At 44.9% G+C, this 21,986-nt stretch overlaps 1 protein-coding gene across 1 annotated transcript in view; it reads right to left on the bottom strand.

The window, feature by feature from the left end:
- The window catches only part of CEP89 (centrosomal protein 89), a 154,132-nt gene that overhangs the window by 95,457 nt on the left and 36,689 nt on the right, over window positions 1-21,986 (bottom strand). The window contains exons 9-10 of the mRNA XM_082270407.1: window positions 1,989-2,039; window positions 258-341 (exon numbers count right to left, since the gene is read on the bottom strand). Coding sequence (XP_082126533.1) covers window positions 258-341; window positions 1,989-2,039 — 135 coding nt within the window. The remainder of the gene's footprint in view (window positions 1-257; window positions 342-1,988; window positions 2,040-21,986) is intronic.

Below are 21,986 nucleotides of genomic sequence, written 5' to 3'. Positions count from 1 at the left end.
CCCACTGCAGGCTCCTGGCCGAGCGGCGTAGTACTACGTCGATTTGCCCAGGAGGGGCTGACTGCCGCAGTAAATATACTGTGGGCAGTCGGCAAGCGGTTAAAGAGCTATTTAATTTTATCTTGTTTCTTTTAGGAGGAGTTCTGTTTTAACACACTCAGATAGGATAACTTGTATTAGGCTGATGGAAAAACCAAAAGAAAATTATAGATTCAATTTAAATGTGTAAAAAAAAAAAAAAGATCAATTGCACTCACCTCGAAGGACAGGATCAAGTGGTCTTTTTCCTTCAGTCTGTCTTCATATGCCAGTAGCAGTGGTGACAAGTATTTCATATCCAGCTGCACAACATAATAATATCTCACTGACAGTATTTCAGCAAAAGGATTTTGGAGAAGTTACATGGAGTGCTGATAATCTCATGCCAGCCAATACTAAAATTACGATGGAAAAAAAAAAAAAAAAAAAGGATTTTTTTTCTAGAAATGTTTTAAATCCCTATTAGAAGTGTATGTCAAGCCAAAATTTTTACTTTAGGTTTTAAATGATGACACCACCAGGTATGAAAACAGGAAGATGTTTTCTTCCTGCTGAGCATACAAAAACATGCGGCCTCATGGCAGTGGCTTTCTACCTGTGGGGACGCATATATACACTATTGTGTGTGTGCTGAGATAATGCTGCACAGCGCACTCCAAGCACCGAGACCAAGCTGTTAAAATATCTCACGAAAGTGAGTACACCCCTCACATTTTTGTAAATATTTTATTCTATCTTTTCATGTGACAACACTGAAGAAATGACACTTTGCTACAATGTAAAGTAGTGAGTGTACAGCTTGTATAACAGTGTAAATTTGCTGTCCCCTTAAAATAACTCAACACACAGCCATTAATGTTTAAACCGCTGGCAACAAAAGTGAGTACACCACCTAAAATGAAATGTCCAAATTGGTTCAAGCAAAAGTTATCGCGTCTACAAACTAGGGGAAAGATTTATGTAATTATTTATTTACTGGTAATGGTGGCAATCTGCGATTTTTAGCGGGACTGCGACATTGCAGTGGATAGATCAGATCCCTAACTGACATTTTTGACACTTTTGGGGGGACCAGTGACATTACTACAGTAATCAGTTAAAAAAATATGCGCTATTACTGTAATAATGACACTGGCAGGGAAGGGGTTAACTCAGGGGCAATCAAAGGGTTAGGCCCCTTTCACACAGGCGGACCGTTCAGATCTGCCTGTCTGTTTTTTTTGGCGGATCTGAACGGTCCCCCCATGCATCTCTATGGGGCATCAGATGTCAGCTGACACCCGATCCGATCCGTCAAATCTGGACGGATGGAAACCCTATTTTCCATCCGTCCAGCGGATCGGATGAGAACGGACCGACGGTCCATTTCCATCCGATTCCCCCATAGAGATGTATGGGGCTCTGACAGCTGTCTTTCTCCTGCTCAGCGGGGGATGGGCGGATCGATCCCCCACTGAGATAAACGGAGTCCGTCTGATGGACATCCTGTGTGAAAGGGCTTGTGAAATGACCACAGAGACCTGTGATCCTATATAGAAGGATCACAGGCGATAATTTCAGAGAGAACCACAGTCTGCTGTGTTTACAAAATCTGACTGTCATTCTCCCTTAGTAGGAAGCGATTGCAGGTGCCCGATGGGAATCGCGGCTGCTGGCCACCTGGATCGGCATCCCCACTGCCTAGTGAAGGCAGGCATGCCCGCCAATGGCACGCGCTCGCACCCAGGGGCGCTTCTTCGAGCTGCCGTACAAATACAGTGGTTTGCGCAGCAGAACCAGCCTGCCGCAGTACATCCGCGGCGGGCTGTCGGCAAGGAGTTAAAATATAGCACACTTACTGACAGGATCAACAGGGAAAAAATATTACAAGGACTGAGAAAAAGACTCCTGTGGTGGTAATGCTAGGGACATCATTTTTTAAGTTTGCCCAGAGTTCCACTTCAACTTACCAGCCAGGGGGGTGGAGGTCCTTTGGGTGGTAACCCGCCAATCTTCAGATTCTAAAACAAGAATAAAATAAATACATGAATTTAAAAAAAAAAAAATGAAATAAAAACAGGTTTTCCTCTTATGAAGTTTTAATTGTCATGTATTCATACATATAAAAAGTCTACACACCCCTGTTAAATGTAAAAAAAAAAAGAGACAAAGATAAATCATTTCAGAACCATTTCCACCTTAATGTGACCTATGTGTGTTCCATGGTATATCTAATGCCTTGGAAATGCTTTTGTACCCTTTTCCTGACTGATACCTTTTAACAATGAGATCCCTCTGATGCCTAGGAAGCTCTCTGCAGACCATGGCTTATGTTGTAGGATTTTGTCAGGAAAGACCTACTAGAACAGCTGAACTCTATTTGGGGTTAATCGGAGGCAATTTAAATGATGGCAGGCGTGTACTGACTCCTATTTAACACGAGTTTGAATGTGATTGCTTAAAGCGGAGTTCCACCCAAAAGTGGAACTTCCGCTTTAAATGCTGCTGACCCCCTGACATAAATTTGGCATGTCATTTTTTTTTTGGTGGGGGGGGGGGGTACCTGCTCCCACTTAGGCGGCCCGAGCAGAAGTTCTCCTCTCCCCCTCCCTCTCTGCAATCTTCTGGGACATGTCAGAGGTCCCAGAAGATTGCCCGTCCACTGAGGATGCGCAGCGCGAATCATGCATGCGCAGTGCGCACCCGGCTGTGAAGTCGCAAGCTGTCACAGCCGGGTGCCCACACTAGAGATGCCGGCGTCGCGGGGAGAAGAGGGAGAGATCCGATGCTCCCATCGGCCGCATCGCTGGATTGTGGGACAGGCGAGTGTGTTTATTAAAAGTCACCAGCTACGCTTTTTGTAGCTGCTGACTTTTAATAAACACCAAAATGGGTGGAACTCCGCTTTAATTCTGAAAACAGCTACATCCCCAGTTATAAGATGGTATGCACACATCTATGCAACCACATTATTTTATATTTTTTCATTTTAACCCCCCCCCCCCTTAAAAGGTTTCAGTTTGTTTTTCGATTGAGTTGATTGAGTTGTACACTTTATAGGTCATATTAAAAAGGTGGAAAATGTTCTGAAATTATTTATTTGTCTAATTTTTTTTACATCACAGAAAATTTACATTTTAACAGGGGTGTGTAGACTTTTTAGTGTTTAGGGTAGTGTATATGACCACCTATTAAGATTAAGGGATGGTCATACAGCGCTAAAGAATAAAAGTATATCTCCATGCACACTTCATTGGTGGTCCTTCGTCTGCAGTTGGTGGATGGACAATATTGATGCTTTTCTGTTTCTTTCTATCATTCGCGGCTCACATTTTATTAAGGGAGATCTAAAATCGGACGGATTCTTTAGATTGCCACTTTATGAGTCGTGGCATTTGCTGCCTTTTTTTACATGGACACTTGAGAGGACTTTTTTTTTTTTAGATACTTATTTAGACACTTGCCAACCGCCCCACGCAGATTTACTGCTGCGCATTATCACGTAGATCTACGTGATTATGTGCACGCGGTCTCGGCGGCGCGTGCACGCTCTCACTGTGATTAGACACAATGAGAGCCAGACCGCGGGAGGAGCGGAGGCGATCAGCACCAGCCTCCCGCAATCGGCAGGTGAGTCTTCTGTCACACAGGTCGAAAGAGAGCATGAGTTTCAGCTAACCTGAAACCCCAATCTCTCTGTGTGCCCTTCCCCCACCACAGTCAGTAAGCACAAACCGGCATACATTTAACCCTTTGATCACCCCACTGTTAACCCCTTCCCTGCCAGTGTCACTTATACAGTAACAGTGCATATTATTTAGCACTGATTATTGCATTAATGTCACTGGTCTCCAAAAAGTGTCAAAAATGTCAGTTAGGGGTCTAATCTGTGGACCACAATGTCGCCGTCCCGCTAAAAATCGATGATCGCCACCATTAATAATAAAAAATAAAAAGTCCAAAAATCTATCCCGTAGTTTGTAAACGCTATAACCTTTGCGCAAACCACTTCAAATACGCTTTTTGGGATTTTTTTTTTCCAAAAATATGTAGCAGAATACAAATTGGCCTAAAGCTGAAAAAAAAAAAACTTGATTTTTTAATTTTTTTTTAATCGGGAATGTTTTATAGCAGAAAGTAAAAAATTGCATTTTTTTAAAAAAATTGTCGCTCTTTGTTTATATATATATATATATATATATATATATATATATATATATATATATATATATATATATATATATATATATATATATATATATATATATATATATATATATTGTACTCCTCACCTGGCTGCCACCACACACGCTTGACACCATCTGAACCAAATATGTTTATTTTGGTCTCATCAGACCACAGGACATGGTTCCAGTAATCCATGTCCTTAGTCTGCTTGTCTGCAGCAAACTGTTTGCGGGCTTTCTTGTGCATCATCTTTAGAAGAGGCTTCCTTCTGGGATGACAGCCATGCAGACCAATTTGATGCAGTGTGCGGCGTATGGTCTGAGGACTGACAAGCTGACCCAACTCCTTCAACCTCTGCAGCAATGCTGGCAGCACTCATACATCTATTTCCCAAAGACAACCTCTGGATATGACGCTGAGCACGTGCACTCAACTTATTTGGTCAACCATGGCGAGACCTGTCCTGTTAAACTGCTGTATGGTCTTGGCCACCGTGCTGCAGCTCAGTTTCAGTGTCTTTGCAATCTTCTTTTAGCCTAGGCCATCTTTATGTAGAGCAACAATTCTTTTTTCAGATCCTCACAGAGTTCTTTGCCATGAGGGGCCATGTTGAACTCCCAGTGACCAGTATGAGAGAGTGAGAGCGATAACACCAAATTTAACACACCTGCTCCCCATTCACACCTGAGACCTTGTAACACCCAACGAGTCACATGCCACCGGAGGGGGTGGCTAATTGGGCCCAATTTGGACATTATCACTTAGGGGTGTACTCACTTTTGTTGCCAGCGGTTTAGACATTAATGGCTATTATATTGGCAGTGTAAATTTACACTGTTATACAAGCTGTACACTCACTACTTTACATTGTAGCAAAGTGTCATTTCTTCAGTGTTGTCACATGAAAAGATATAATAAAATATTTACAAAAATTTGAAGGGGTGTACTCACTTATGTGAGATACTGTATGTATATATTCATATCAAATATATTTGGGAAGACTGGCTCTCCTTTGCATGCTGGGACTTGTGGTGCCTTTCTTATGGAACATGCTATCTTAGTCACTGGAATCATTAGTTTTCTTCTTTCTTCCATGGGCACTTTATGGATTTATATGATCAATTGTGTTTATGTTTTTTATTATGACAATTTTTGCAATTTTGTATAATTTTATAGCACTTTAGGTACACAAGATTTTTCAGTTTCTACAAAAGTGACTGGACCTCTTTCAATTCTCTGTGTTGGCGTTTGGAACATTGGCAATTGTGTATTCCTACTTGAAATGTTCTTTTTTTCCTTTAACAGCTAAAAGCTATTAGATAAAGTCAAATCGGTGAAGTGATAAAGAACACAATAGTAACAAAAAGCCCAGTGTAGAGCTTTTTGTTCGTTCCACTCTGGCATACAAGAACAGACAGTCCTCTCCAGTCTCGTCTGTGTACTGGAAGAACACACTGTCATTATCCGCGGCACAAACAAAATGAACCAAATACACTGCGGCTTTTACCAGGAACAAACAATCTTTTCTTCAGATCACCCGGTATTACATTTAAATTTTTTCTCCTTTTCTCCAGCTAGAATTATATATTGAAGGGTAAAAAAGAAAATACTTTGTTTTTTAATGTGCTAAAGTCCCAATTCACAGCTCTTTGTTGCGGCGAGAAGATTGACTGGACCAGAGTCGCGAACAGAATCTCATGGGAAGAACATTGTGGGATGCACTGTCAGAAAGAAGGAGGCAATATGGCGACACTGGGAGTTTGTATATGGCTATAAGGAGGTGTCATTTGAAGTTCACTGAGCTTCTGCACCCATGGGAGATGGCGGGAGAGCGAGAACCCGTCAGCGTTTAGGAGTTTTGGTTTGAGTAAAAAGCAGGACCGTATGATGTGAGATATGTTTTATATGTATCCAGTTTGGTGATATGCATATTATTCAATGTGTCTTGTGTGAATGGAAAAATCTGGATGGCAGCATGCCAATGCAATCACCTTTATTAGATTTAAAAACAATCCATACTAGGGATAAACCGATATCGGTTTTTCTATGCCGATATTTTTAACATTTAAAGTTTTGAAAAATAAAGACTATTTTTGACACAAATCTGGTACTGAACTTGTTCATTTTTGTTTACCGATTAATGGCTCGCTTGCTGGTACCCTGTGGTGGGTGGCTGGCTGGCACAGGGGCTGTCGGTGGCTGGCTTGTACAGGGCCTGTGGGCGGCTGGCTGGTACAGGGCCTGTGGGCGGCTGGCTGTCAGGCACCCTGTGGTAGGTGGCTGGCTGTCAGGCACCCTGTGGTAGGTGGCTGGCTGTCTGGCACCCTGTGGTAGGTGGGTGGCTGGCTGTCTGGCACCCTGTAGTGGGTGAGTGGCTGACTGTCTGGCACCCTGTGGTGGGTGGGTGGCTGACTGTCTGGCACCCTGTGGTGGGTGGGTGTCTGGCACCCTGTGGTGGGTGGGTGGCTGACTGGCACCCTGTGGTGGGTGGGTGGCTGAGTGGCACCCTGTGGTGGGTGGGTGGGTGTCTGTCTGGCACCCTGTGGTGGGTGGATGGCTGACTGTCTGGCACCCTGTGGTGGGTGGGTGGCTGTCTGGCACACTGTGGTGGGTGGCTGGCACAGAGGCTGTGGGTGGCTGGTACAGGGCCTGTGGGTGGCTGGCTGGCTGATAAAGTGCCTTGGTTGGCTGGCACCGGGCTGCTGTGGGTGGGTGGATGGCTGTGATACACTGCCGTGAGACTAGTCCCGACTCCAGATAAGGCTGTCCAAGGCGAGGGAGGCGGCCTAAGGCAGAATGATGTCACGAAAATATCGATAACTTCCGGGGCCGATACCGATATATCAGGGAAAGTGCATATCGCCTTGCCGATAATTGGTCGATCCCTATCCCATACAGCAACAGAAGGTACAGTAATCAGCAGCAGCTGACGCGTTCTTACTGGTGCTTAATCATAGCTGAAAAGACCACAAGCTAAGATCACAAATATATATATATGCAAGTTAATGACTAAACAAATTAATCATACCATCCTATCAGTGATCATGTGTGGCCAATGAAGCAGTCAAGGAAATAAGATTAACCAATTGGCTGGTATGAAAGTTTATCACAGCTCTTAAACTTAAATCACCCCATGTATAGGTTCATTCAAGTAAAATAAATAAAGATACAGAATAAAAAAAATCAAAAACAATCGATGTTAAAAAGGAGAAGTACGGGGAAAGCTCATTTAGCTGTACATCTCCTATGGATCATAGGAGTGCAATGCGTTCTGCACTCCTGTGATCTGTTTTCAACGGAGAACGGGCTGAAGTCCGCTCTGTGACGTTAGCAGAGAAGTCAGTCCGACATCGGGCTCAGCCTTTCAGCGAACCGCTGAGAGGCTGAGCTGGCCGATCCCAGCCCCTCCACAGCCCAGCACCCTGCCCCGTTCCCCGCCCCTCCACAGTCCAGTGAGTGAGGAGGGGCAGAGCAAAGAGCTGTGACTGACAGGCGGCAGCTCTCTGCTGGGAGAGCTGTCAGAACTGAGTGCTCGGCGGTGTTCAATCGCATGGTTCTCAGTGTAGAGGCGCCGGGGGACAGATGCAGCATCAGACCGATGCTGCATCCACCTAGGCAAGTATAAATTCTAGGGGAAAAAAATCCCCAAACTTCTCTTTTAAACAGATAAACACAGAAAATCTTGTGTACAAAGCATAATACACATAAATACCCAAATAACCAAAATGTGTTCAGAGTTGTCGCAGTAATTCCGAGGGGAATACACACATATATATATATATATATATATATATATATATATATATATATATATATAATAAATATATATAATACATTTTTATAACGATTGCTAAAGAAGAGATGACAAAACCACATGCACGTATTGGATATGACTATTTCAGCCTGAGCCACTAACGTGGGTGACCACCTATGAAGGTAACTGCAAAGATATACAATATTCAAGCAATTATACTACAACCCATAATGATAAGTTACCAGGGCCCATAAGACATGTAAATCAGAAGTATGGTATGAAGACAAGTAATCACTCATAATAGTGGGACACATCCCCCTCAAAAATCAGGCCTGCTGGCTTCCTAGTATTAAGGCTAAGAATCGGAAATACCTTTTTTTTTTTACATAGCATTCTAAACTTGTTCCCCCTATAATCAGTGGCAAAACCTTTTCCAGCCCTTAAATCACCAGACTAGAGACATCTTTGTTGTGATATTCGTTCCAGTGTGTTTAGCTACATTGATGGCATGGCTCTTCTTTATGTCATATAGGTGGTCATGAAGACGATCCATCAACCTGCGGGTCGTCCGAGCCATATATTGGACTCGCAGGTAATGACATAGACCAAACGCTTGGTGTTACAGTTAATAAAAGATGAGCTCCTGAAATACCTTACTAGTTCTGGCAGAATGTACTATATCCCCTCTTTAATGTGGGGACACTACGAAATGCCCTTAAATAGTAACAAGTGTAGACGAGATCTGGTGCTAGTATATAGGCTGGGAGAGCAGACCTTACCTAAGGTGGGGGCTCTGTGGGAAACTGTCCTAATCCATTTAGATAGAATCTGAGCATAAACAGGAAAAAGGACATGGAAAAAGGTCCATGTCCTTGCCCTGTGAGCCCACAGGGTAGAAGTCAGATCTCAGTTTGAATGGAACCACAGTATGACCACTCACCGGGTCTTTATGACAAGGACATGATTCATTGGCCAAATCAACCAATTCAGTGACAATCTCAAAAAGGAATGGACGGACGCTCTGTCAGCTTGCTCCTTGAAACTTATGCAAATCATTAGAAGCTCAAAGAAAAAAAGAGCTGGAGCAATTACAGGGTGAAATATCCACTATTCAGAGGGATTTATCAGGATTACAAAACCACAGTGGCTTTTTGGAGCTTGACAGCTGTCTTAACAAGAAACTAGATAAGCTGGAGAATAGTGTCATTGCTAGCAAGAAGGATAAGATGACCAGGGACTGCGTTGATTATGAAAGCAACAATGTATACATTGAGAAAACCTTCCTATTTCTCTGGCCTCCCACGTTAAAGCATTTCTTAAAAAAACGGATTTGTTTTTCAGATCCTGAGAGGGAATCAGCCAATGATACTCTAGCAGCCACAGCCTCGGATTCATCGCCTGAATTAACCGGTCGGCCGATCAGTGGAAATCGCACCATGAGTGCACAAAATTTAAACAGAAATGCCCATGGATCCAACAAAAAGAAAAAAGCAGGAACATGAGGCGGGGAGGAAGAAGACAAACGTAGCAGGCAGTGGCCGGTATCATCTACGGCAGTGGTCCTCAACCCTGGCCTACAGGGCCCACTAACAGGCCAGATTTTAGGCATTACCTTGGGGAGATGCAGACTAGAGTACTGCAATCACTGAGAAGCAAATTATATCACCTGGGATGTATTTCAGTTATCTTGAAAATCTGGCCTGTTAGTGGGCCCTGTAGGCCAGGGTTGAGGACCACTGATCTACGGGGTCGAGTTCAGCATTTATATCTAATGTACTGTAAATTTATCTCAATGGACTTTGAGTAACCTAGAATTGACCGTTGTCAAAAGGACTGAATTTGTGTCCTACCAGGCATTTTGATTTTTTGGCACGTTGCTGGATGTAAATAAATTTGCACGTAGATGGACTCTGAGGAAGCACTATTTTATTGAGCCAGGCAGCGATTAGGAGGTCTTGGATGACATATCTTCTATGGGCGAGTGTCCTCCTTCCCAATTTTTCTGTGATGCATGTGCTTTATATTTCAATGGGTTTATTGATTTAGTAAGAAAAAGTCACAAGTACACTTACAGTCAATAACCATAGAGCAATAAAACATGGAGCAGTGAAAAACAATGGACATGGTCTAATGCATGTGCTTTAAATGATCTGGTCAATTTTGCCAATGAATCATGTCCTTGGTCCTGAAGACCCGGTGGGTGTCCATACTGTGGTTCCATTCAAACTGAGATCTGACGTCTACCCTGGTGGCTCAAAGGGCAAGGACATGGACCTTTTCCAGAAACTTGTGAATAGGGAATTTACTTACTTGGCCTGCAATTCTTGTGGTAGTTCTGTCCCAGACAACGTTTGTTTTAGAAAAAAAATGGCACTTAGGAGCCTTAGTGAGGATGGGAACATCATTAGGAATGCAGATAAAGGGGGCTCCGTTGTGGTCCTCTATTCTGAAACATATAAAAAGGAAGCTATGCGCCAACTGTCTGAAACAGACACCTACCTTAGGCCTAGGGGGGACCCTACATTATCTTTTAGGAAGGAACGGTCTATATTAGACAGGGCAGTAGCAGCAGGGATCTCTACACAAGATGAGAGGGATGTGTTTATTCCGGAGTTCCCTGTCATGCCCATGTCCCACCAACTCCCTAAAGTCCATAAGAGGTTAAATCCCCTGACAGGTGGACCCATAGTTGCAGGCAACGGGTCTCTTAATGAGTGTTTGGGTCAATGGGTAGATCATCAATTACAGCCCTTGTTGAATTTGCCAGGCTTCCTCAGAGACACGAAGCAGCTTTTGATTATAATAAATGATTTTGAGTGAAATGAGTATAGGTAGATTACTTGTGATGTCACAGGTCTCTATTTTTCCATTCCCCATGCCTTGGGTTTGCAGGCTGTTTTGTTCTAAGGAAGTCTGGCGAGTACTCCCTGGTCCTTCAGGAGTTTATTTTGCGGAGTTTGGAGTATTTACTTACCATCATGTTCGATGGAGACTATTATCTCCAGAAGTGCGGGCGTCTATGGGGGCTCGGTTCTCCCCCTCTCTAGCCAGCCAATCTCTTTATGGGGAGGTGGGAGAGGCCCCGCATTTTTGGACCCAGTAGTCCCTGGATAGACACCAGGTTTTAGTACCGGTTCACACTCATGCGAGTGCCGGGTTCGCATGTAATGTCGGAGCGCACTGCTCCGACATTACATGCGATCAGCTGTGCGGTGCGAGTTTAGCCATACAGTTTGTATGGCTAAATTCGCATCGCACCCGGTGCAAACACGCACAGGAGGCATTTTTGCAGCCGCATCAGGATCGGATCGCACAGCGGTTCACACTTGTGCGATCCCATCCTGTGCGAACTGCACGATCGCACTGCGATATGCGATCAAACTGGGGGTGTCGTTAAGATTACATTGACACCCCCAGCGTATCGCATATGGCAGTGTGAACTGCCGGGGGTGCGTGTGCGATGCGGGAAAAGGCTGCGAATTCGCAGCCTTCCCGCATCGCAATAGTGTGACCCGAGCCTTACTGTCGTTCTATAGACAATTTGTTGTTCATTGTCTCAGCCCGGACGTTTGGTTACAATACACGAGCGATAAAGATTTGAATTTACAATTCACAGAGCACTGGAACTTTAAATCTATTGAATTTCTGGATGTCTTATTGGCAGGTGAGGGCAGCAAAGTTGTTTCCAGTCTCTATAGAAAGCCGTCTGCTGGTAATGCTCTTTTAAGGGCTGATTCAAGTCATCCAAAACACACCATAAGAGGCTTACCTGTGGGCGAATGTCTGAGATTAAAACACATTTGCAGCAATGATATGGCCTTTAAGGAGGTGATAGACAAGACACAGATTTGAGGACAGGGTTTATTCCAGGTCCATCCTTAAGAGGGCAATTAGTATTGCTGAGGACACCCCACGTAACAGTCTAATAATGGGTACAAATAAAAAACAAATAAGAATAAAAATGAGAACTATGGTAGAGGCTCTCAGCAAGCAAGTGCCCCTCTGTTTTCCAATCCCTCGAGTCTGGAATTTGACAAAATCAGGAGAAGTATTCCTTAATACCTTCCTGTGTTGTCCAATGATACTGTTTATGCTCAGATTCTATCTAAAGGGATTAGGACAGTTTCCCGCAGAGCCCCCACCTTGGTTACATTCTTATCTCCCAGCCTATATACTAGCACCAGATTTTGTCCACACTGGTTACAATTTAAGGGCACGTTCAGATGTGGTTTAATTGGATGTTCGTATTGTACCAACATTAAAAGAGGGGATACAGGCAATTTAGCCACAACTGGTAAGAGGTTTAAGATCTCATCTTTTATTAACTGTAACACCAAGCATTTGGTCTATGTCATCACCTGTGAGTCTTGTCACATCCAACGAACGAACATCACAACAAAGATGTCTCTAGTCTGGTGATTCAAGGGCTGGAAAAGGTTTTGCCACTGATTAGAGGCTATGTAAAAAAAGAGGCATTTTAGATTTTTAGCCTTAATACTAAGAAGCCAGCAGACCTGAATTCTGAGTGGGATGTCTCCCACTATTATAAGCGATTACATGTCATCATACCATACTTATGATTTACATGTCTTATGGGCACTGCAAATATATGATATTCAAGGGATTATACTACAACCCATAATGATGATATATTACGTATCAATATGGGTTATAGTATAATCCCTTGAATATCGTAGATGTTTGCAGTAATCTTCATAGGTTGTCACACACATTCTGTCCTTAGGCTGTATTAGTAATTTCCAATACATGCATGTGGTTTTGTCTTCCTTCGTTATGATTCTTGTATATCTCCTGTACTGAGCCTTTCTGGTATTTTTTGTTGTCTGAATGCCCAGTTTTGAAGGCAAGTTTTTTCCTCCAACCCCTCCTTCATTTTAGGATTTGAGGCATGCATTGTGTCTTTTGACGTGAATTTTTTGGAGCAGTAAATATATATATATATATATATATATATATATATATATATATATATATATATATATATATATAACACACACTTATGAACACATTTTGGTTATTTGGGTTTTTATGTTTAATATGCTTTGTACACATGAGATTTTCTATGTTTGTTTTACCCCTTCATGTCTAAGTGTTTTTCTGACATTTGTTGATTACAGGTAAAAATCAGTATTTTTTGCTAGAAAATTACTTAGAACCCCCAAACATATAAACATATATACACACACACACACACACATTATATATATATATATATATATATATATATATATATATATATATTTATTTATTTATTTATTTATTTATTTTTTTTTTTTTTTTTTAAGCAGAGACCCTAGAGAATAAAGTGGTGATAATTGCAATATTTTAGGTCACACGAATTTTGCGCAGTGAAATAAATTTTCATGGATTTAAAAAAAAAAAAAAAAAAATGTAAAGTTAGCCCAATTTATTTGTATAATGTGAATGATGATATTTCGCCGAGTAAATAGATACCTAACATGTCATGCTTTAATATTGCCCACACTCGTGGAATGGTGACTAACTACAGTGCTTGAAAGTACTACAGTACATAGGCGACGATTTAAACATTTTTAACCGTTACCTGTTAGGAGTAATAGAGGAGGTCTTGTGCTAGAATTATTGCACTCACTCTAATGATCGCGTTGATGCCTCACATATGTGGTTTGGACACCATTTATATATGCGGGCACGACTTACATATGCATTCGCTTCTGCGCGTGAGCACAAAGGGACGGGGCGCTTTCAATTTTATTTATTTTTTGGTCTTATTTATTTTAATTTCTTTATTTTTACACTGTTCTCAATTTTATTACTGTCACAAGGAATGTAAACATCCCTTATGACAGTAATAGGCAGTGATGGGTACTCTTTATGGAGGGATCTGGGGGTCTGAAAGAAACCACTTAAAAGCATTAAAAAACGCCAAGTTTGGCTGTTTTGAATAATGGGATTTTTTGACTTACCGTAAGTTCCATTTCTCTTTCGTTCATTGATGGACACAGCTCCTTAAGATTCTTGACCAGTGGGATGTCCCAAAGCAGTGTCAAACATGAGGGGTGGTGCCGCAAAAAAAATTCCCAAGCTCAACCGTAGTCAACCAGGCAACAGGTGCTCAACAAAAGAACAACAACTGGAGCCCACCTGAACAGTACTCCACCAAAGAGGGAACAGATCCTCTAAATGGGAGCCTGCAAAACCTTGCGGCCAAAAGAAGCATCCGCAGATGCCAACACATCCACTTTATAGCCTTTTGTGAAAGTGTGCACCGACGACCAAGTGGCCACCTTGAAAACCTGCGTCACTGACGCCTGATGACAGAAAGCCTAAGCGGATGCACTAAGCGCTCGAGGCACCTGACCTGCAACGCAATTTCCTTAGAATGTTTTGGCCCTGGACACAGGGAAGGCAACACAATTTCTTAATTCAAATGGAAATTAGAGACCACTTTTAGAAGAAACGACAGACAGGGGCAAGGAACCACCGTATCTTTGTGGACCACCAAGTATGGGGTGCGACAAGACAACGCCGCCAATTGCGAGCAGAGGTGATCGCCACCAGAAAGGCCTTCTTCTGGGACAGTGTAAGCAGGGGAATTTTTCGAATATTTTCAAAGGATGGCTTCTGGAGGACTGAAAGCACCAAGTTCAGATCCCAAGGTGGTAGAGGAGACGCATCGTTGGCGTCAGATGTTGAACCCCTTGAGTAAAAGGTACGCACCAGAGAGTGTGTGGCCAGGGGTCATTGAAAGAAGATCGCCAAGGCCGACACCTGGCCCTTGATGGTACTCAAGGCCAATTTCTGCTCAATCCCCCTTTGAAGGAAGATCAAGACCCAAACCACCGAGAAAGAGCGAGGGTGAACACCAAGCGACTCACATCACAAAATGTACGTTTTCAATGGACGATGGTAGATCTTCCTGGAGGTAGATTTCCTAGCTTTCAGCAGTGTCAGAATCACTGACTCAGGCAAACCTCTATCCTTCAGCAGCTGGCTTTCAAAAGCCAAGCCGTCAACTGTAAAGGACAGTGGTTTTGCACTTGGGACAACAGATCCTCCCCGAGAGGCCAAGTGACGTTGGCGACCAGATGCACCAGGTCAGCATACCAAGATCGTCAAGGCCAGTCCGGGGGCCACTAGAATAACCTCGGCAAAAGCCTTAGAGGAAGAAAAGCGTAGATCAGACGATGCTGGTCCCACAGGACCGCCAGAGGATCCCGTGAATGTGCCACAATTTTGCACCCCTGGAATGTGTATGGCAAAGAGGGCTGGAACAAAACGTTCTGCCCACCGTAGCAGGCTACTTCCAGAGCTGCCAACACACTTCTTGTTCCACCCTGGTGATTGACATAAGCCACGGCCATGGCATTGTCCAACTGAATCCACACTGGAAACCCCTGAAGACAATCTGTCCAGTGATCCAGGCACAGCCTGATAGCTTGGAGTCAGACCCAGATAATCCAATTTTATTGAGGGATCAGAGCAGACTTCTGGTAATTCAGAAGTCAGCCGAACTCCCTCAGTGTCTGTATAGTGATCTCCACCAGAGCAGCAGAGGACACCACTCACAGGAGGAGGTCGTCCAGGTAGCCCAGTACTGCGATCCCTGCTGACGCAGCAATGCCAGAACCGGGGCCAACACTTTTGTAACGACCCGAGGAGGAGGCGAAACCAAAGGCTTACACCACAAACTGATAATGCTCTTCTCTTACAGCAAAGCGGAGGAATCACTGGTGACAGGCACAGATTGGAATGTGCAAGTAAGCATCCTTGATGTCGATAGAGGCAAGAAAATCCCCCTGATGGAGGGATGCCACTATCATGCAAACGGACTCTATTCTAAACTTCTGTACTCGCACAAAGCAGTTCAGAGCCTTGAGATTCAGAATTGGAAGCACCTTGCACTCTTTCTTTTGGACCGTGAACAGGTTTGAATAAAAACCCTGAAACCGTTCCGAGGTCGGAACAGGGAAAATCCCACTCTGAAGGAGCAGGTCTTGCACCTCCCCAAAGAAAGCTTGCAATTGGCCTGGGGACAGGTGCACATTGGAAGGAAAGAACCTTTCCAGAGGGTAAGAACGAAACTCGATCTTGTAGCCAGACCGTATCACTACATTCCCCCAGGGACAGATGAGGGCGCACCTTCATGCTGAAGGAGCCTTGTCCACGGGTCTGGAGAATCCGCCTTGCCAGACCAAGGACTTGACATGTTTTGAACACTTGTCAGTGGATCCTGAGGGACGAAAAAACTTCATGTGAGCCGAGGGCCACGTCTTCTTACCCTTACTGGCCTGTAGAAGAAAAGTACTCTTCCCCCCTGTGAGACTCCTAATGAGGTCATCCAAGGTAGCCCCAAACAGGTGATCTCCCTGAAAAGGTAGATCAGTTAAGGCCTTTATAGAGGTCTGTTCCGCAGACCAACACTTAAGCCACAATACGCGTCTAAGTACCACTGCCGAAACAGACAGACAGTCTAGAAATCAGGGGAGCCGCATCCAAAGAGGCATCACAGATAAACTGTAGTTCTTGGACCAACTGGTCTGCCAGCTCAGCAAAGGCAGGGGGGGAGCTGCTCACCCTCCAGGTCACGGTGTAAATGTTTTGCCCACTAGGTCAGAGTTTGGGACACCAGAGCAATTATGAAGACCGACCTCAGCACCAAACCCGCAACAGTGAACATATTGCAGGCCACAGCTTCTGCTTTTCTGTCAGCCGGATCCTCAAAGGCCATCGATCCTGCAAACGGGATTTTTTAAAGCTTCAGGCACAGACACAATCAGTGCATCCACCAGTGCCTTTTCGTGCCCAGCTACAGGAGTGGAGGAATCGTCCTCACTACCCGAAAAGTCAGGGCATGTGGCCGCAGACCCCACGGGGGGGGGGGGGGGGGGGGGGACCACGTCCTTGGCGACCGAATCAGATTCAGGAACTGAGGAGACAGATGAGGCAGGGGAAGGCGGGGGGCACTTTTTGCTAGCCTGTCACCTAAAAGCCACCTCCACCTGGGACACAAAAGATTCCAAGACCGCCGTCAGTGCATCAATGGATAGTTGGGACCTGGAGGGCCCCGCCGCCTCTGAGAGGAGGTCAGGTGGGGAAACGTGCTCAAAAGACTCCATAAGTAAATAGGGAGATCCCCACAAAGTGTGTCAAACACTGCTAAGGGACACCCCCACGGCGCTGGTAACACCACCCGGGTGCATGCAACAGAGCACCCCACAATCTTGTAGCAGAGAGAGAGAGGACCCCACCAGACTCACCAGCCCACCAGAGAGGCAACGGCAGCACCAGATAAACTGAACTCCACGTGTGGTGTCCAGGGAAAAAAAGAGACCCAAGAGTCAGCACCAGGGGACAGGAAGGGGTCCCCAAAGCCGAAATTGCAAAGCCGAAATCGCAGCCCAGAGGCTCCTCTATAAAACCACTGGCCAAGAATCCTAAGGAGCTGTGTCCAACAATGAACGAAAGAGAAACTGTAATTTTTTAAAAATCTGGCGTCTTTAAGGCTTCAGTACCCGGAAGTGATGTCATGACATCGCTTCCGGGTTTCTACATCGGCTTTGTTCTAATCCAGCTTTGTTCGGGCCATCAGCCAGCCAGTGGGCGTGCCGGCTGGCCGCTTGGGTCTCCCAGTAAGACAGTTATTACACCCACATCTGTAAATTATTTCAAGAAAGCCGAACATTGGCTCAAAACAAGGGCACCGGGGTGATGCCTCTAACAGCAGGCATCACCCCAGTACAACCCCCTGATGCTGAGGCCAAATATTTGCGTTCCGTCGCCATGAAGGGGTTAACATCGATGTTTTTGATTTTTTTATTCTGTATCTTTTAATTTTACTTGAGTGAAGCTGTACAGGGGGTGATTTAAGCTAAAGAGCTGTTTAAACTTTCATACCCGCCAATTGGTTAATCTTATTTCCTTGACTGTTTCATCACCTGTGTATGTGCTTTATTGGCCACACATGATCACGGATAAGATGGTACGATTTATTAATTGTTTAGTCATTATATTAACTTACATATTTATATCTGGGATCTAAGCTTGTGGTCTTTTCAGCTATGATTAGGCAACAGTAAGGGTGTGAAACACGTCAGCTGCTGTTGTATACTCTATGGCAGTGATGGCGAACCTTGACACCCCAGATGTTTTGGAACTACATTTCCCATGATGCTCAACTACACTGCAGAGTGCATGAGCATCATGGGAAATGTAGTTCCAAAACATCTGGGGTGCCAAGGTTTGCCATCACTGCTCTATGGACTGCTTTTAAATCTAATAAAAGGTGATTGCACTGGAGTGCGGTCGTCCAGATTTTTCCATTCACAGAGTTTATGAAAGCAGAACTAGCACCCTTGTCTTGTGTGAGGAAGCTGTAACTTAAGGACCGACACCTGGAACGGTATACTACCCTTTGTTCAATGTGCCTTGTTTACCAATAGCAATAAAAAATCTTTATTAAAAAAAAAAAACAAAAAAAACAAACAAACACAGGACCCTACATTTAGTAGAATCTACAGAGTTAACAATTTTCTTATTGAGATACAAATGCGAATGAAATCTGCTAAAGTATAGAAATATCAATTTTATTAAGCGCAGAAAATGCTGTTCTCTCAACAGCCCAGCTTCCCCTGCTCCTCCCTCGCAGCAGCGCAGCTCCCCATGCTCCTCCCTCGCAGCAGCGCAGCTCCCCATGCTCCTCCCTCGCAGCAGCGCAGCTCCCCATGCTCCTACCTCTCAGCAGCGCAGCTCCCCATGCTCCTAACCTCTCAGCAGCGCAGCTTCCCCTGCTCCTCCCTCTCAGCAGCGCAGCTTCCCCTGCTCCTCCCTCTCAGCAGCGTAGCTTCCCCTGCTCCTCCCTCTCAGCAGCGCAGCTTCCCCTGCTCCTCCCTCTCAGCACCGCAGCTTCCCCTGCTCCTCCCTCTCAGCACCGCAGCTTCCCCTGCTCCTCCCTCTCAGCACCGCAGCTTCCCCTGCTCCTCCCTCTCAGCACCGCAGCTTCCCCTGCTCCTCCCTCTCAGCACCGCAGCTTCCCCTGCTCCTCCCTCTCAGCACCGCAGCTTCCCCTGCTCCTCCCTCTCAGCACCGCAGTTTCCCCTGCTCCTCCCTCTCAGCACCGCAGCTTCCCCTGCTCCTCCCTCTAAGCAATAATTAAGCAGCTCAGCTTACTCTGCTCCCAACTGTCAGAAGTGAAATGGCAGCTCAGCTCCACCTACTAGAGTGACCCAGCGGCTCAGCTCTCCCTGATCCTCCCTCTCAGCAGTAACTCAGCAGCCCAGCTCTCCCTGATCCAATTTTCTTATTGAGATACAAATGCGAATGAAATCTGCTAAAAGTATAGAAATATCAATTTTATTAAGCGCAGAAAATGCTGTTCTCTCAACAGCCCAGCTCCCCCTGCTCCTCCCTCGCAGCAGCGCAGCTCCCCATGCTCCTCCCTCGCAGCAGCGCTGCTCCCCATGCTCCTCCCTCGCAGCAGCGCAGCTTCCCCTGCTCCTCCCTCTCAGCAGAGCAGCTTCCCCTGCTCCTCCCTCTCAGAACCACAGTTTCCCCTGCTCCTCCCTCTCAACAGCACAGCTTCCCCTGCTCCTCCCTCTCAGCACCGCAGCTTCCCCTGCTCCTCCCTCTCAGCACCGCAGCTTCCCCTGCTCCTCCCTCTCAGCACCGCAGCTTCCCCTGCTCCTCCCTCTCAGCACCGCAGCTTCCCCTGCTCCTCCCTCAGCACCGCAGCTTCCCCTGCTCCTCCCTCTCAGCACCGCAGCTTCCCCTGCTCCTCCCTCTCAGCAATAATTAAGCAGCTCAGCTTACTCTGCTCCCAACTGCCAGAAGTGAAATGGCAGCTCAGCTCCACCTACTAGAGTGACCCAGCGGCTCAGTTCTCCCTGATCCTCCCTCTCAGCAGTAACTCTGCAGCCCAGCTTTCCCTAATCCTTCCTCTCAGCAGTAACTCAGCAGCACAGCTTCCTCTTATCCTCCCTCTCAGCAGTAATTTAGCAGCTCAGCTCCCCCCTCCTAGTAGTGCCTCTGCAGCTCAGCTCTCCCTATTCTTCCCTCTCGGCAGTAACTTGGAAGCTCAGCTCTCCTTGTGCCCCCTCCCTCTCAGCTGTAACTCAGAAGCTCAGCTCTCCTTGCATCTCTCTTCAAGCAGGGACTCCACAATTCATCTCCCTCTGCTCTCTCCTCTAAACATTGACCAAACAGCTCAGCTCCCCCTGCTGTTCTCTCACCAGTAGTTCTGCAGCTTGGCTACCTCTGCTGTTTCCTCCTAGCAGTGACTCAGCAACTCAGTTCCCCTGCTGACCTCTAGTGGGCTGTAGTTAGGCTTTAAAAGATCATAATAGTGCCATTAGCAATTATAGCAAACTTTTATTTTAACAAGTTTTTTTTTTTTTTAAATGAACTGTGGTTCTCACCCGCTGGCTCTCCCTTGTTACTGTAAATAGGAGATCACATTACCCACAGACACAATCTGCATTATTTATCACCAAAGACCGCAACACAAATTACCTAGAGAAAGAAAGCAACATGAGCGCAGGACCATGGAAAGTCAGGGGAGAGTCAACTCTCTCTCCTCCAATACCACTATTCAAATGTCATTTCACAGACACGCTCAGCTAAAGCTATGTGATCTCAAACACTTGGCTGACACAGGCAGACGACTCCAGCCGGCGCGGAAGTTATTGGGGCAGAAAATGGTTTTCTTCCAGTACAGTTACTTCTGGATTGGAAGTCACAGCTACAGCTGAAACAACCATTTCATTAAGCAGAGAAATGTAAGATTTCTACCATATCATGTATAATAAAAGAGGGTGCAGTATTTACAAAGAGGGTTATTAATTGGTCCTAACAATTCAGTACGGATGTATCTAAAATCAAGAACAAAAATGCAATGTTTTGCACCTTACCAATCCATGTGGTGGCTGCATTTGTTTTCTTTTATCCAGCCAAGTCCATTTTCTGCAAGTACAGAAAAATTCTAGTTTGATCCCACCAGAATTCTACTGTACTTGCAACGTCCTGTGCACTTAACTGAAATCGCAGACGTTGTTACTTGTTAGCATGCACAGCTCTCTTTAGTGAGCTACAAAATACCTTCTGTATATCACAATTAGGAGAGGGGAGGTGTTTGTAGTTCAAATCAGGAGAGCACCCTGGGACAGGATCAGTAGGGGGGAACAAACAAATCCAGCCGCCACCTCTAAAAGACTGGCAAGCTGCAATATTACATTTTTGTAATATTTAAAAGAGAATCTGTCCGGGCAAATAAATATTTCCTAACCCTAAAAGTATATTTACAGAGAATAGCGCACACATGCAAAAGAAATGACTATCAAATAAAAAAGCAATCAATAAATAAAAATGGGGATTTGGTCCCACCATATGGCTAGATCGTGCTCAAGCCCACCACTACGTCAAAGTACCCCATTATCAGTGGGTCCTACACTATCCATAAAAAGAAGGATGAATCCAGCCTCTCAAACCATTGGAGATACTTACTCCTTACTGGGAGAGATGTGCATACCCTAAAAGTAGCTTTGATAACCCTCTGGTCAGTCTCACTGTCTGGAGGGAGAGGGTGATGGATCCCAAGCACATGCTTTGCACAGGGCATGCAATTATGACCAACTTGCAGCTTTGTCATGACCCTACAATTTACCTATCACACTTGGAAAAAAAAAAAAAAAAAAAAAACTCTTCTAAAGGCAGGGGTGGGGCTTAGCACAAGCTCGGCATAGGCAAGTCAAATGCAAATTTAACAGTTGGTTGAATTGAGTGACATTCATCTTTAAGGGGTTGCATTAACCACTTGACCTCTGGAAGATTTACCCGCCTTTCTGACCAGGCTATTTTTTGTGATACAGTACTGCATTTTTTTAACTGACAATTGCGTAACACTAACAATTGGCAACACTGTTCCCAAAAAAAAAATAAAAAATGTATGTCATTTTACCCCCACACATAGAGCTTTCTTTTGGTGGTATTTGAACGCCTGTGTTTTTTATTTTCTGTGCAATAAACGAAGAAA

This window comes from Pelophylax lessonae (genome assembly GCF_965119305.1).
Source record: "Pelophylax lessonae genome assembly, chromosome: 10".
Classification (NCBI taxonomy): domain Eukaryota; kingdom Metazoa; phylum Chordata; class Amphibia; order Anura; family Ranidae; genus Pelophylax; species Pelophylax lessonae.
The sequence above is the reverse complement of the archived record's forward strand: the minus strand, read 5'-3'. Positions and strand labels throughout refer to the sequence as shown.